We start from the raw sequence: 16,533 nt of genomic DNA on the forward strand, positions 1-16,533 counted from the left end.
TGATCCTGTTACAAAGCGGCAGCCCGCAAACGAGTGCACTGTGCACCAAGGGGTCTTCTCAGGACCCTCCAATCTATAAGAGGCCACATAAAATGAGATGGCAGGCTGAATACGGCCCTTCAGTGTGACATGTGCGTTAGCATCACACTTTGACAACAGCCGCTTACCGCTGCAGAATTCTGCTATTTCATGATCCGCATTCATTTTACCGGACAAAGGACATTTGTAGTTGAACACACAGACGTGTCTCCGGCTGTCACAGAGCTGCAATTACTTCTGGAATATATATTCGGGCGAGTGATGTTTTGGAATGCTGAAGAGCAGAATAAAGTACTATGAAGTGAAGACCAAAACCGTCCCACCGCCTGCAGATATATACATGGCGGATGAGGCGACGCATGAAGCTAATGAAGCCCGGAGATTGCAGTTTAGATAACACACAGCAGGTCGGAACACTCATGTATCAAACGTGGAATAAAGTAGAAAGTCATATTGTAGGAAGGAAGTCAAGTCGTCTTTTCTTCTGCCGTTCTCCTGATTTTTATGATGATGTTTTCACATATTAGCGAACTTAGAAGCCTCGGCTATACACACACTGTACCTCTATGGAGGCGGCTGACGCTGCGGGTCTTTATTATCTTATGAAAAAGCCAATAGGTACAATAAATAATCCAGTTTTGTAAATGTTTTCAAAGAGCAGACAGCGGAGAGCGCATTCTATGCTGCCTGTAGGCTTGACAACGGCCTCCACGTCCACAAGAAATATCTACTATACCAGCAGTGTCAGACTCCTTCTCACCGCGGGCCACACCAGCATTAGGGTTGTCTTCAAAGGGTTGTTTATAGGGGCTCAGTCACATGGGCGTATTGGCGCTTCTTATCATGACCATGAATATTTAATTCGAAGAGTCGAAGAAGAAAGCGAACACATGGGACTGTATCTCAATATTAAGAGAACAAGGCTGCTGACAACAGTAAGCAATGTTGTATCACGCATAACAAGCCACAATGAGGAGATTGAATCAGTCCAAGATTTCACTTTCCTTGGATCCAAGATCGACCGCAGTGGCGAATCGGGGCCTGAAATCAAACGAAGAATCAGCCTTGGCCGTAATGCAATGCAAGGAATGAGCAAAGACATCAGCATTGCATTGATTATTCAGATCTTTGTTGTAATCGTTTTCCCAATAACTACATATGCATGCGAAGGCTGGACACTTGGGTTATGACTTTTTTTCACATTTTTTTTCAAATTTGAAAGCCTGTGGTGGCAAACGATGACTTTTAGCATCTAACTCTCAAAAACTATTTGCATTTTGTTCAATTGTAGAAAAAAAAACCCTCTGCACCTAACGAGATGTTGTCTTAGCCTGAAGCATGAAATCTGAAATAAACATCCCGTTAGACATGAGAATCGTCAATTGACGAGGCTAACAATATTTAAACCAATGTAAATAAAAAAACCGAATGTAGAGCATCACTATCCAGCGCTTATCCATCCTCTGTGACTCATTAGTTACACTTTGCACATGACCTAGTAACCTTACTGACAGAAATTCTTGTATTCAAGCTTGAATTAGCTCTTTCCTAGTGGATCGGCTTCTATTTTTTATTATGTTTTACAACTTTTAAACTCCTATTATTTGTTATTTCCCTAATATGGCAAAAATGAAATAATAGCAAGTGTGGGAGGTTTTTACATGACCAAGGGAAAAAAACACCAGAAAACTAACATATAGGCAAAAGTTCATGAAATGCAACATCAGGAAAATTTAATATTTTGAAGAACGTTTAAAAAGTCATCATAACCCTACTGGACACTCAAGAAAGTAGACAGAAGAAGGATGGAGGCCTTTGAGCTGTGGTGCTGGCGGCGTATGCCGAGCATACCATGGACAGAGATGGTCACAAATAAAGCGATCCTAGATCGTGTCAGGCCAAAGGTATCACTAGAAGGCAAAATCACCAAACAACGGCTTTCATACTTTGCTCATACAAGCCAATTCTCTGGAAACAACATTAATGCTCGGCACAGTCAGTGTGTCCAGAAGAAGAGGATGCCAAAGAACACGCTGGGTAGACACAATCAACTGGGACACGAATATGGCTGTGAGAAATCTGAGGGAAGCGGCCAAAGACAGGAAAGCATGGCGTATGCCGGTCTACAAGGTGACCGAAAGTTGGCAACAACTGAACGGATAAATCATCATCATTATGCGCATATTTTTTAGGCATTTAATACGGACAAATTAAATACCATTGATTTGCATTGGGATATTCAAGCGCGTGTTTTTCTTTTGTGTATTTTACGCACATGAAAAAAAAATCACAGCATATCCTGTTTGGTCGTATAGTCGCCCATTAAAGTCAATGGGATTGCATAAACATGCAGAGAATACACATGATGCAGGCGTTTTCACTGCGTATTTATGCAAGAATGCAGGAATAATCTATGGGATTTTGGGGTTTTTTGCACGCATGAAAAACACGGTGAATACATGCGCAAAAAAAAAAATGCAAGAAGGATACACAGTGAACACGTGCAGGAGTTACACAAGATGTATTGTGCACCCAATGTAAGTGTCCCAGCAGGTTTTGATGGTTTATGTTATAGCGCCACTTGATCATTAAGGCTCCTTTTAGACGACGCAATCCCTTTTGCACGAGTGAATGAGCCAGTGACGTCATCAGTAGCTCGTTTGCGCTTGTGCAGTCTGTTTAGACCGGCAGATTCATCGTTGACTTGTTCGACTAGCATCGTTCTCTTCTTGTTCAGTGATTCACATTCCCTATGTGAAACCCATCAAAGATGGCACCCGCTTCCTGTACTGGCACCGCCCCCTCTGCCAACCATTGGCTGCGACCTCCAGGGAAAGGGTAGAGCCAGCTCTTCTGCGTCCAGACCTCACAGGCACATAAAATGTCATGGTGGGCTGCACTTAACCCACGGGCTTTGAGTTTGACGTGTGTACTATACTTTAAAAAATCGTTACTACTACTTTAGTATCAGAATCTTCATGTGGTGACATCATATGTTCCCCTTTAATAAATCAATTAATGTTGAGAAACTTTGTAAATACATTGTATAACTTGTCTCATGCTGATCCTGAGCTACAATATGCGACTTTCCCTTTTACAATTCTGCATGCTTCAAAGTTGAAATCTCCCAGAACTCCCTGATGTTTCGGTGTCTAATCTGACCTTGCCCTTGTGAATTCCATTCTTACATGCATCGTATTTGTACTAGTGGATACCACACTGGACAACTTCCAATGTGACCTCGGAGGCTCCTCATGGAAAAACAGTGACAAGTCACCTGCCACTATTGCAGAATTTCCCAAGTTGTAGCTCAAATGCAATTCCCTCAACTTTGTGACTGTGCAGCCATCCACTACATGTAAAGGCCCATTTACACTGAAAAATAATCACTCAAACGACAGTTGAAGTGACAGTTTTGAGCGATCATCTTTGCCTAACTCTTAAGTAGCTAATTAGCTACTAAAGAGTTAATGCAGGCGGAGCGGGATACTGCCACGATAGCTCCGAAAACAAAGCAGCTGTTTTGTATATGCAAACAGCTGCATTGTTCTCGGAGTTTTCAGCTTGTGTCCCGCTGAGAACTGCCAGCGGGATACCAGCTGAAAGAATACTATCCGCGCTGCCCGCTGAGAAAATCAGCGTGCGGCTCTGATAACCGTCATCGGTGATTTCTAGCTTGCACAAACCGTGCATGATGGGCATGTGTTTAGACGCAACGGTTATCACTCAAAAGTTGGCTTTTGAGCAAATTTTGAGTGATTAATTGTTGTGTCTAAATGGGCCTTAACTCAGGATTACCCCAAAGTGTTTATAATGTTAGACATGCCAGCAGTACGCCCACAACACAACCAGACCACTCTTGGTTCTACTCCACTAAACCTACTGTTACTGATCACTGCATGGTTCAAGTTTGCTTCAATAGAAACACTGGGGTCCTGGTGCTCCCGCCAAACTATGGCCATGTGAAACTAACCTTAGGCTCTGTTCAAATTACGTATCCATAGTCTCTATATACCTGGTGGAGGGTAAGTTCGCCATGGAAAAATCCCACCTCTAAGATCCGTGGCTCCGCATGCAGAATTTGCCCTGTCGAAGAGCAAAATATGCGGAAAATCTCGACATGTCACTTCTTTTATGTTCCTGGGTCGTTTGTACTTCCAGATTCCGCATGCAGATGTTGACAGGGCAAATTTCACATGCAGACCCACATGAAAATCCACGACTCAGAATTTAGAGGCGGAATTCACACGGAATTGTTCCACAGTGGTTTTCTTTACCGCGGATGTGGCTCTCTACCCTATTCACCATGGACCCCCGAGGACGGGGGGATTGTCACTTAACCAGCTGGGGCTCTTTCTTTGGTGTACGTAATACAGAAGGAACTTAATTTGAGGTTCTGCTATTTGAATACTAATCTGCAGTGGAAGATGTAGAGCCTTCTGTTAGCGGTACACCAGTCCTCCTGATGTATACCTATGACAGAAGGCTCGAGCGCGATGTGACCAGAGACTTCGCTCAATGAGATGTGTGTGCCGACACCGGCTCCGAGCTCTCAATGTTACAATGTTATTATGCAGTTTCCTTATTTGTAACATTTTTTGTTAGATTCCAGTGATCAAAGGGAAGATGACTACATGGGAAATTATATGCCATGCTCCGAAAACTACAATGGATATTGTGTGCATGGAACGTGTGAATTAAGCTACCCAACACAGAAAGCGTCGTGCCGGTGAGTTAGAGCTAAAATACTTTATAGAACAAGATTCTCATCATATATTGGATGTTTCTTGTGCTGTGATGATGATGATGTGTTTGTGTACAATAGGGGTCCTGGATGTACAACCTCTGCCTATCGGACGCTCCCGACGTAGGCTGTGGGGTGTGCCAGGAGTATATGAAGGTTACTCTTCTAGGCCCCATTCACATAGCATTTTATTACTGGTTAATGTGGACACCGGGAAAGTTTTCAATATAGACGCTAAACATGTTCATAGGGGTCCGTTAGACGGGGCCAAAAGAGTGTGCTTTTTGCCTCCATGTGGCCATAAATGTCGATATATCAAAAAAGGCATAGAACAGTGTAGTAGACTATCCCACTGAGTCCAGTAAAAAAAAGTACTACACACATCTAATCTATATCTCATGAGGTTTTCAATAGTTTTTTCAGGATGTATTTGTTAAACAGATGCTAATAAAGATTGTTCATAGCGATATGGATGTTTATCCGCTGGTTTGACTTTGGGATGTCTGGGGAGGCAGCACTTTGGTAACTTTTTTTTTCACCCTTGACCCCTCCAAGGTCTTTGCTGCATGATATTTATTGTATCTATTCAAAGGATACCAAGCTGCCTTGAACAAACAAATGTGACATTTCTCCATGTTCAGCCCAATATTCAGAGTCAGGAAATGTAAAAAGGTGGGTAAAGTCCCCTGGTGCGAGCACCGAGTCATAACTGACTCCTAGGGTGACATCTTGGCTGACTATTTTTTTTTTCTTGGGGTGGTTTGCCATTGCCTTCCCCAGTTATCTTTTACCCCCCAGCAAGTTGGGTACTCATTTTACCGCCCTTGGAAGGATGAGTCCACCTCGAGCCGGCTACCTGAACCACACGGGGATTGAACCCTCAACCTTCAGGTCGTGAGCGAGAGCTTAGGACTGCATCTCTGCTGTCTTATTTTGCCATATCGCATTGTTTTTTAAAGATATTTTATTTTTAAAATGTAATACAACAAACAAAAGTTAATCCACTTCCCTCCTTAGTGGCGGCACTCTTTATAGATAGAAGTGTTAATGGCAATAATGTGCAAAAACCCGAGATACATTTCATTCCCTCAGACATTATATGAAGAAATACCGCGGTGACCGTTCTCCACTCGCACGGTTCTCATTCTTTGTTATTCGCAGCCCCGGAGGACTCAATGTCTGTCTTCAGTTTTCCATTTTGACATAACTGTTTTTCTGGTAACAGGACAGATTCCATTGTTTGTTTAGAGCAATCACATCTATACTGAAGTCCTTCATTTACACCCAGCGCTGCGTCATCCGGACACGGAGCACAACCTTCTTCATGCTCCGCTGCCTCCTCCACCGCTCCTTGCTTGGATGTCTAGTTCAGGTTTCATGGTTGTCAGGTTTTGATATCTGTACCTGCATCTATGGGCTTTAAAGGAAATAATGTGCATTGGCAGCTTCTTTGGAAGTAAATGCTGTTCTTACTCGCTCAGAATAGTGTCCATTATTGGAAAAGAGGAAAGTCTACATCCGATGTGGGGCCAGGATTCATAGAGGAGTACATGCAGATTTACTGCAGTGATGGGAAGATATGTATATATAATGTGCACATTATTAGGGCTCCTCCTACTTTCTTCAAAAAAAGATAAAATAGGTCAGCACTGCCCTATGGAAATATACCCCAATAGAAATCTATAGGTGCACGTTAAACCACGGCTGCAACATACAGTAGAAGCAGAAACCAAAAATGGCAACAGCACATAAAATACATTTACTATCAGAGTATACATACCTATAATAAATGCTCTAACCACATTAAATAATACAAGCTTCTTGGTATATAATTTGATCAAATTACATCGGCCCATCTACCAACGTCCAGGTGACCAAGCTCAGATGGGTCCTAAAGAGCTCGGTCAGCTGGACGTTGATAGATGGGCCAATGTAATTTGATCAAATTATATACCAAGAACCTTGCATTATTTAATGTGGTTAGAACATTTATTATAGGTATGTATACTCTGATAGTAAATGTATTTTATGTGCTGTTGCCATTTTTGGTTTCTGCTTCTATTGTATGTTGCAGCCGCCGTTTAACGTACACCTATATATTTCCATTGGGTAGTGCTGACCTATTTTATCTTTTTTTTGTACGAATATGGTGAAGTTTACTGTGATAGTACTGTGATCGGTAGAAAGCTGTATCTTTAGGCCCAATGCACACGGACAGCCTCTATTGCATGTCAATTTCGAAATCGACGTGGACCCGTGTCATCGACAGCGCGGCACTCTCTGCACTGCGCTGGTGTGCCGCCCCGGCATGTCCGCAGCACGGAGAGGAAGAATCCGGAAAGGTACGCGGGCGGGAGGGGGGGAGGTAGGTGTTCACCGGCTGGCATTTGGTCTGAAAGAATCTGTCACCTACTTTTAGCCCTAGAAGCTACACTTATGGACTGACAGTAGGTGATCCGCTGAGTCTGGGGATGTAAGTGTTTCCCCGGTTTGTAGTAATTCAATATATGGTTGCCGCACTCCATTTTCACTTGACACAAGGTGGAAGAGAAGCTCAAACAGTGCCCGGTTTGAGCGCTGAAAGCTGTGGCTCCATCTATTGCGCGGCGCTGCTAAGTAGTCCACCCATTATAACAGCCCACTGAAGGAGGGTGGATGTATAAGCAGTAGGTAACAACCACCGGACCTTCTAGAATTCCCATAAGAACCCGGTCTTCTCTCGCCTTTCTTGGCTGTTGATTCTGAGGATTGGAGTCAACATATGTATTATAAAGTTGGCTCACGTCTACAACTTACTTACTTAAGCTCTCTTTTTATAAATTCCGTGAAAACCCCTTTAAGGTGGAAATTGTAAAATGTTTTCTAGCAATAAAGCTGCTGACACATTTCCATTTTGCATCTTGTTTAATCTCTTAATCTTATCGGGAAAAACGAGCGCTGTATGATATTGTCATTTCAATATAAGTCTCTAAAATAGATGTATTTGAATGCCGTTAGCAGGAGAGCTGCCTGCCGGGCGAAATATCTCAGACCTGCTAAGCCTTAAATTTTATTTCTACTGGGGCTTTTATGATTAAGATGAGGAAAAGCTACATTTAATATACAAATGAAATATCCAAATAAATATACGGTAACGGCGCTGGCGGGGCGCGGCGATAATTCACTTATACTGTTTCCAATAAACATACACTTGAAATAAACAGGAGTTTGGTTCAGTCTTGGGTTTTGTCTTTCACTTTGGTTTACCCAAGAATCCTTCTATCCCCAACTGAGTGAATAATGTATATTAACCCTTTCCAATCCAATTTGTATTCTAGTTTTCCTAGGGGGCTTACTCTTTTTCTGCCGTTATACAACGGCGCCATCTGCTGGCTAAAGCCAGTACTGCATGAGGTGACACGTTGGATAGGCTCTGACAGTAGAGAGGCTGACAATATACAGTAAGAGAACCCCGACGGACGTCCTCCAACATCGGAGCCGTACAGCCGTAAATCATAATGTATTCAGAGGTCAGACAGTGGATTGGAAGGGGGTAAACGCAAACATAATCTGCTATTATCTCCTTGGGGTTTTTGCCCCAGGAGCCTTAAGAGCTCTTTACATGGGATGATTATCACGCAAGATTCGCTCAAAGGAACGAATTTCTGCAATAATTGTTGCGTCTTAAAGCACCGCCATCGCGATCTATTTGTTTGCACTTCGCTAATTTTCAGTCGGCTTGAGAATCATCACCGGATCGCTGACTACTCAACGGTGATCTCCCTGTTTAAACGCCAACAATCGGCACTCATGCAGTCGCGTAGCGGACTGTCCTCCTCTCTAAGGGGGCGATTACAGAGCAGAGAATTGATGGATAGATTAGATGGACAGACAGATAGATAAGCAGCGATGTGTCCCAGCAATTGACAGTGTGCTAGCCTTCCACTTTCTGTTCCTTGAACTTAGGGCTAGGCAATTAATCAAGTTACCGTATATACTCGAGTATAAGCCTAGTTTTTCAGCACATTTTTTAATGCTGAAAAGCCCCCCTCGGCTTATACTCGAGTGAGGTACAAAAAAAAAACCCGCAATACTCACTTCCCAGCCGGCGTCTGTGTCCTGGGGCGATGGTCTTCCCGGCAGTGCGGCAAATTGCTTGAGAATTCTCCCCACTTTTATCTCCCTGCTCAGCTTTGAATTCCCCTGCTGTCAGCGCTGTGTAGGTAAGCGCTGTGATTGGATCAAGCACCAGCCAGTCACAGACGGTACTCTATCATTCACAGCCATTCTGTGGATGACATCACTGAATGGCTGTGATTGGTTTATCGAGCGCCGGCTGTGATTGGCTGGCGCTCGATCCAATCACAGTGCTTACTTACACAGTACTAATGGTGGGGGGAATTCAAAGCCGAGCATGGAGATGACAACGGGGAGAATTCTCAAGCAGCTTGTCGCACCACCGGGGACACAGATGCCATCTGGGAGGCGAGTATTGCATTTTTTCTTTACCTCGTATATACTCAAGTATAGTTAGGCTTATATTCGAGTCAATACGTTTTTTACCAGTTTTTTGTGGTGAAACTTATTATCTCGGCTTATACTCGGGTCGGCTAATACTCGAGTGAATACGGTAATTTGATTAATCCCTATTTTGCTGTGGCATAATTCTAACTTTCATCAGAATCATGGAATCAAGATTAGTCTTGCCCCCTGTGGGAGGGGAGGAAAGGTACATATGAGGGCTGTGATAGGGAAGGAGAGTATTTGGAGGCTAGGATAGGGAAGGAGAGTACAGGACATGGAGACTGTGATGGGGTGTGGGCATGGTACATGGGGGCTGGGATGACTGTGAGGTGTGGGCATGGTACATGGGGGCTGGGATGACTGTGGGGTGTTGGCATAGTACATGGGGGGCTGGAATGACTGTGGGGTGTGGGCATAGTACAAGGGGGGGGTGACTGTGGGGTGTGGGCATAGTACATGAGGGGGCTGGGATGACTGTGGAGTGTGGGCATAGTACATGAGGGGGCTGGGATGACTGTGGAGTGTGGGCATAGTACATGAGGGGGCTGGGATGACTGTGGAGTGTGGGCATAGTACATGAGGGGGCTGGGATGACTGTGGAGTGTGGGCATAGTACATGAGGGGGTTGGGATGACTGTGGGGTGTGGGCATAGTACATGGGGGCTGGGATGACTGTGGGGTGTGGGCATAGTACATGGGGGCTGGGATGACTGTGGGGTGTGGGCATAGTACATGGGGGCTGGGATGACTGTGGGGTGTGGGCATAGTACATGGGGGCTGGGATGACTGTGAGGTGTGGGCATAGTACATGGCGGCTGGGATGTCTGGGGTGGGGGCATAGTACATGGGGACTTGGATGACTGTTGGGTGTGAGCATAGTACATGGGGGCAGGGATGACTGTGGGGTGTGGGCATAGTACATGGGGGCTAGGATGACTGTTGGGTGTGGGCACAGTACATGGGGGCTGAGATGACTGTTGGGTGTGGGCACAGTACATGGGGGCAGGGATGACTGAGGGGTGTGGGCATATAGATGGGGGCAGGGATGTCTGGGGTGGGGGCACAGTACATGGGGGCTTGGATGACTGTTGGGTGTGGGCACAGTACATGGGGGCAGGGATGACTGTGGGGTGTGGGCACAGTACATGGGGGCTGGGATAACTGTGGGGTGTGGGCACAGTACATGGGGGCTGGGATGACTGTGGAGTGTGGGCATAGTACATGGGGGGCTGGAATGACTGTGGGGTGTGGGCATAGTACATGGGGGCAGGGATGACTGTGGGGTGTGGGCATAGTACATGGGGGCTGCGATGACTGTGGGGTGTGGGCATAGTACATGGGGGGCTGGAATGACTGTGGGGTGTGGGCATATACATGAGGGGGCTGGGATGACTGTGGGGTGTGGAACCCATTCTTAATGTGTATATAACTAAGGGAATAATTTGTTTTTGCCGCCAAAAAAAACTAATTGTTCTCTGCAGCACATAACTCCTTGTGAAATGGGGCTGTGCTGCCAACCACGGTTAAAAGAAGCACTCTGCATGTTTCCTTGGCTATGTGGCGCTGCTTGCATTGTGATGAGTAGTACTGGGCATTCTCTTACCCAAGAATGTATTGATGAAAGCACTCCCATCCCAGTCACCTTTCATCATGTGACCGCGACACTGAACTCTGTGCTGCGCAGAAGTAGTAATAAGTTCAGGCCGCGCAGCTCTGGAGCTTCAGTGTAGCGCCTACATGATGAAGTGGGTGCCAGGATTGGAGCCGTCTCTTCAGTGAAGTGCCAGGTAAGAGAATGCCCGGCACTACTCATCGTGGGATATCGGCATCCCACCAACAACAAAAAGCAAGAGAGCTTAAACTGAATGAGGGACGAATGATTGTATGAGCGATCATTCATCTCCCATAGTGGCTTTCACAATCTCATTATCATCACAGACAGGATTACAATGGAAAGGTGAAGGCTATATATACAGATACCGGGTATATATACAGATACCTCAGAATCTGCCCTTCACAGCAGGTGATAATCAGAGCTCTACTCCTCCCTGCGCAGGTCACAGAGCAGCTCTAGAACACTCTCCCATAGAAGTCACTGGGTCCCCTCCTGTCCATTGTGTGAATGGCTAACTGCAGCAGAGGGAAGAGGCCAAATACAATAATCATGTACAGACAATATTTTCTGATTTATAGGTTTTTTTTATTGCATTAACATTGGAAAAATGGAAAATGTTTCTTAATCTGGTTTAGATTAGTAAAATATATATATACGTTAAGATATGAGGAAGTAGAAGATCGTGCACAGAAGTGAACATGGACATTTTTGAAGCTAACAAGACCAGGGGGAATAGCCTGACGCACTCCGGTAATTCATTCTGCTTCTTCTCCCCCCAGGTGTGAGTCGGGGTACACAGGCCAATACTGTGACAAGACAGATTTCAACATTCTCTATGTGGTGCCAAGCAGACAGAAGCTCACTCATGTCCTCATCGCAGCCATCATTGGAGCCGTACAGATCGCCATTATAGTCGCCATAGTTATGTGCATAACAAGGTACAGACTTATGTTATTGTGTACTAACCTAAAAGCAACATTGTAATTTACAGTAATAACGTGACAATGTATGCAGAATGTATGCAGTAAGCAATATACCTGGCGTCCTAGTTTTGGCATTACTACTACAGGTTGTCCCAGTCACCTCTTCAGGTATATGAATGGCCACCAGATTGTCAGACTACCACAGTGTCTTCAGTAGTGTAAGACATTCCCTCAGCTCCTGGGGGACCTGTAGGGAAGACCGGGGATGGACACTAGTTCTAAGATCACCTTCTTTGGTCCATCAGTGAACAGGGTGGAATTTGTCAGGCTGCAAATGGGTCTGGAAGGGTATCATCTCTCCTTAAGGAGAGCACCTAGAAGGTGTGTGGAGACACCTAGGAGGTGAGTGAGGAGACTTATAAGGCCATGCATGCTCATCTGTGCATAGTGTATTCTGAGGAACTGGTGGCCAATCTGCATTAGGAAGAGCCTTAAGACGCGTAAAAGTGTTCCCCTTTTTATAGTGGCCTTCTAGAAGGATGTTTTTAAGGCTCCTACAATAAAAGTTGTTTCTAACTGCATATGAGTGCTGGAAGAAAGCTTGTGTTTTGGAACTGGATCCACCCGAGGCTGAGGTGTCTTCCTTTTCTGCACCATGCTACTTACATTCCATGATGGTGCCCGGTGCGGGTAAGCTGGTTTCACTTTTTCTATTTGTCAATTTGCATTCATGAAGAGGGGACACCAGGTATCTTAAAGTGACCCTTCAGTCCCGGACAAACAATGGCTGAACCGCTTGTCTGACTACCGGGTGCAGACTGTGCATTAGTATCCATCAGGTAGACAGAGAAGCGGTGCGCCCGTCTTTGTTTCTCAAGGATCGGTGGGTCGCTTTAAGTATACATTCTGCATTTATAGTGAAATTTGTACTGTGAACCGGAGGTCTACTTTGCAGCACTACCCTATATGTTTAATCCAAATGGAGAACGGTCAAATCCTGCAATTAGATTCCATATTTAGCAGAATTTAGGACTGTCCATAAAGCTACGGGGCTTTTATATATACACGGAGGCATAAAATTAAAAGCTATGCACAACTTTGATATATAAGCATCTTCTTTTTTCTATATCTTAGTGGTAACCTCATGCTAAATCTAAGGTTGCACTCGGTTTCACACTGCATTCTTCATTTCTTCATTCATTTTAGACCCACCGCTTGCTCCTGGGTTCAGACTTTTCTCATGTTCTCCTTGCAAAACACATACCAGATGTGAGTGCTGTGCCCAGGATGCTGCTGCCTTCACTGGTTCACAGCTTCATTCCTGGACTTCACAGATCTCCTTTCCCTCATCCTGACAAACACTGATGCCGAGGAGTGTGACTTCCTCCTCTCGTCTCAGCAGAGTCCTCCTCTACCTATACGGATACACAGCCTGTCCAATTTACCACCCCAACCTATAGACTGCCATGTTTGCTGAGCTGCTTTGTATACTCCAATACAGTACTGTCCGTGGGAACCTGTTGTGACCCCACAGCACCATAAACTAAGTTATAGTGCTGTTAGGGGCCGGAGGTATTTTTTATACTCCCGCTTCCGCAATCCAGCTGTTTTCCCCTCTGGAATTATCACTGAAGTACTGTACATTTATGGCATGCCATAAAGTGTTATCAATGAGGGTCTGAATGCTGGGACCTACAGTAGTGCCAAGAACAAGGTCTGAATCCTCATTCTCAAGAAAAACATGGCCACTCTCCATTGAAATGGATGAGATACAGAAACAAGAGTGAGAGTAGCGTAAATTATTTGTATCTTGTATTTCTGGTTAGCAAACTATTGGACATCTTGACTGCCAGAAGGGTTCAAAAACAGGACAGTCCCAGTAGAGATGTTGGAGGGTTCCTTCTGCAATAGACATCTCCAACAGGTATCCAGATAGCTTGAATTACATTTCTGGAGTTAGGAGGGTGTGTGGTGCCACGGATGGATAGGGAGCTTTAGCCACTCCAGAACAAATCCTACTACATAGTGGAAGGCACATGTGTCAGACTCAACTGAATATCATTTCTTTTCTTCCACCTCTGCATTGCCCAACTGCTCCGTGAGTCATGGACAGAGTCTATACTTTAAGGCCCATTTAGACACAACTATTTTCGCTCAAAAGCAATCTTTTGAGCAATAATCGTTGTGTGCATTTACACGGCAAGATGATTGCTCAAAATTCACTCAAACAGCAGTTTGAGTGACCGTTTTGAGCGTTAACTTTGCATAAGCTCTTAAGTAGCTAATTAGCAACTTAAGAGCATATTAGTGTGTAAATGAAGGCTCCAGCTGTATGCAGAAGACAGCAGGAGCGCTGTCTTCTGTATTCAGCTGCTGTGTTCTCAGAGCACTCAGCTGGTATATAGCTGAGCGCTCCAAGCTGGGTATGCAGAAGACAGCTGGAGCGCTGTCTTCTGCATACAGCTGCTGTGTTCTTGGAGCGCTCAGCTGGTACACAGTTGAGCGCTCCAAGCGGGGTATACAGAAGACAGCTGAAGGGCTGTCTTCTGCATACTTCTGCTGTGTTCTCGGAGCAGAATACCAGCTGAAACAATACTATCAGCGGTATCCTGCTGAGAACTTGGCGTGCGATGCTCACAAGGCTCATCGCTGATTTTTAGCTCGCTGAAAGTTAGTGAAAAGTGCACGATGGCTGCTCGTTTAGACACAAAGATGGCTTTTGAGCAATAATCGTTGTGTCTAAATGGGCCTTCAGCAATAACCTCTGTCTATGACTCAAGGAGCGGTCGGACCATGCACAGGTGGAAGAGAATAAATGACATTCAGCCTGCCGGCCATGAGTTTGACACCCCCGGTGTAAGAGGTGAGTCTCCACCTAGCCATCTCTCCATCTCTCCCATTCTCTCATGTATGAGTGCTTATAAGGGAGGAGCCGTCTGAAACGTTTTTGATACAATTAAGTTATTTTAAAGACCCGTCTGGTTTTGCTTGCAGGAAATGTCCAAAGAACAACAGGGGACGTCGACAGAAGCAAAATCTCGGTCACTTCACTTCAGACGCTTCATCCCGGATGGTGTAGCCTTGGTGTTTTTTTTTTCTTTACTTTTCTCGTTTATTTTTGATACTTACATTGACCATGTGCTGTACATTTTTATTATATCTTTTTTTAAAGAATGGAAATATTTATTTCAGAGGCCTTATTTTTGGACATTTTATAGTTTTAGCTTCGTTGGTTGTCTGTTGTACTTGCGAATCATCGGCTCTGGCAGCAATGGACTGATACAGCTTTCATGATTTTTTTTTTTCTTTTTGTTTTTTTTTTTTTTTATATTCCTTTCCCGGAAACACAGTTGAGTATTTTTCTGTGTCTGCTTTCGCATGGTTGTTAATTACCCATATTTTGTTCTTAAAAACATCTCGGTTTTGACAGCATTGGAGTCCAGCCAAAAAAACTGAGCAAAGATTTGTTAAATGAGGGTAGGTCAAAGGTTGATGTAAGAGTAATAAAAAATGATTGCAGGCTACGTTTTGTAAACCGATATGTGATGCGTTAGCACGAGAAAAAAAAAGAGACCGTAACTCGATCCGAACCTCCAATGTCTAAAACAAAATGGCGGATGAAATGTTCACTACATCCCCACAATTGGTTGCTCCTATGGAACACAGGCTCAGGCCTCCTGTGGTTGTAGATAATGAACAAACATGAAAAAATGTAAAGAAGTACCCTACAAAACAGGCATGAGCTAAAAAGTAATGTTTACAGTTTCTTTTCTTACCAAGCTTCATAGAAGACACTGTGTTTAATAGATATTTCAATGTTTTATAGAATTAGTTATGGACTTTTTTTTTTTTTTAAACACTTGACTATCGCATGATATGTGACTTGTATTCTGTGAGTAGTGGTAACACGTTCTATATGTTCTATGGTTTCTAATCCTGACATTTATTACCCATTGGGGTCTGTATTCAGGGGCTGGGGTCTGCAGTAGGTGCATTGTTCTGTGGTGTCCTTCTCTGTAACTGTTTTGTATTCTCTTTTAATTTATTTTTTAGTTGATTGTGTGTGTGACGATCTGTATTTTCTACACCATTGAAATAAAATATGTTAATTGGGCACCAAAAAAAAAAAAAAAAGACACCGCACAAACAATCCCCATTGCTCCCATGCCACAACGGACCCTTCGAAAAATAATTCATTCCTTTTTTTAATACAAACCTAGCATTTAATACTACTGGGAGAAAAAAATGTTTCCTTGGCTCTTACATTAAGGTCCGCACAAATACTTTTGTTACATTTAGATAAATGTTAAAAATTCATGTAAAATAAAATTTGAAACTGTTGATCAGCATACATATGTTTATTCGAACACCATTAAAAAAAAAATAAAAGGCTGCTTTAATTTAAAAAAAAATTTCAAAAAAAAAAAGTTCCACTCAATGCAAAATGTTTTTTAATGTTGTCATGGCTACACTAACACTAAAGAGCTTTATCACTAGGGAGACGTGGCCGTACTTGACGGGGTATTAGAAATGTGTTTGACCTGTTTAATGGAAGCCGTACAACTCTACTTGGTATCGAGGTGGCAGTCATGTAGTATTTCTGTACACCAACCAGTTCTAGTATCTTGTTCATTCACCCTGATACAACAGATGGTTTGGATATTTGAGTTAAGCGCCCCATGGTATTTTCTTTCATGGATTTATTACTC

At 43.9% G+C, this 16,533-nt stretch overlaps 1 protein-coding gene across 1 annotated transcript in view; it reads left to right on the forward strand.

Moving 5' to 3' along the window:
• TMEFF1 (transmembrane protein with EGF like and two follistatin like domains 1) overlaps positions 1-16,202 on the forward strand; it is a 186,935-nt gene extending 170,733 nt beyond the window's left edge. Inside the window, exons 8-10 of the mRNA XM_066579221.1 lie at positions 4,645-4,768; positions 11,681-11,839; positions 14,819-16,202. Of these exons, the coding sequence (XP_066435318.1) occupies positions 4,645-4,768; positions 11,681-11,839; positions 14,819-14,903 (368 nt within the window). The 3' untranslated portion in view covers positions 14,904-16,202. The remainder of the gene's footprint in view (positions 1-4,644; positions 4,769-11,680; positions 11,840-14,818) is intronic.
• Positions 16,203-16,533: the final 331 nt, after the last annotated feature.

The sequence above is a fragment of the Eleutherodactylus coqui genome, chromosome 9, assembly GCF_035609145.1.
Source record: "Eleutherodactylus coqui strain aEleCoq1 chromosome 9, aEleCoq1.hap1, whole genome shotgun sequence".
Taxonomy (NCBI): domain Eukaryota; kingdom Metazoa; phylum Chordata; class Amphibia; order Anura; family Eleutherodactylidae; genus Eleutherodactylus; species Eleutherodactylus coqui.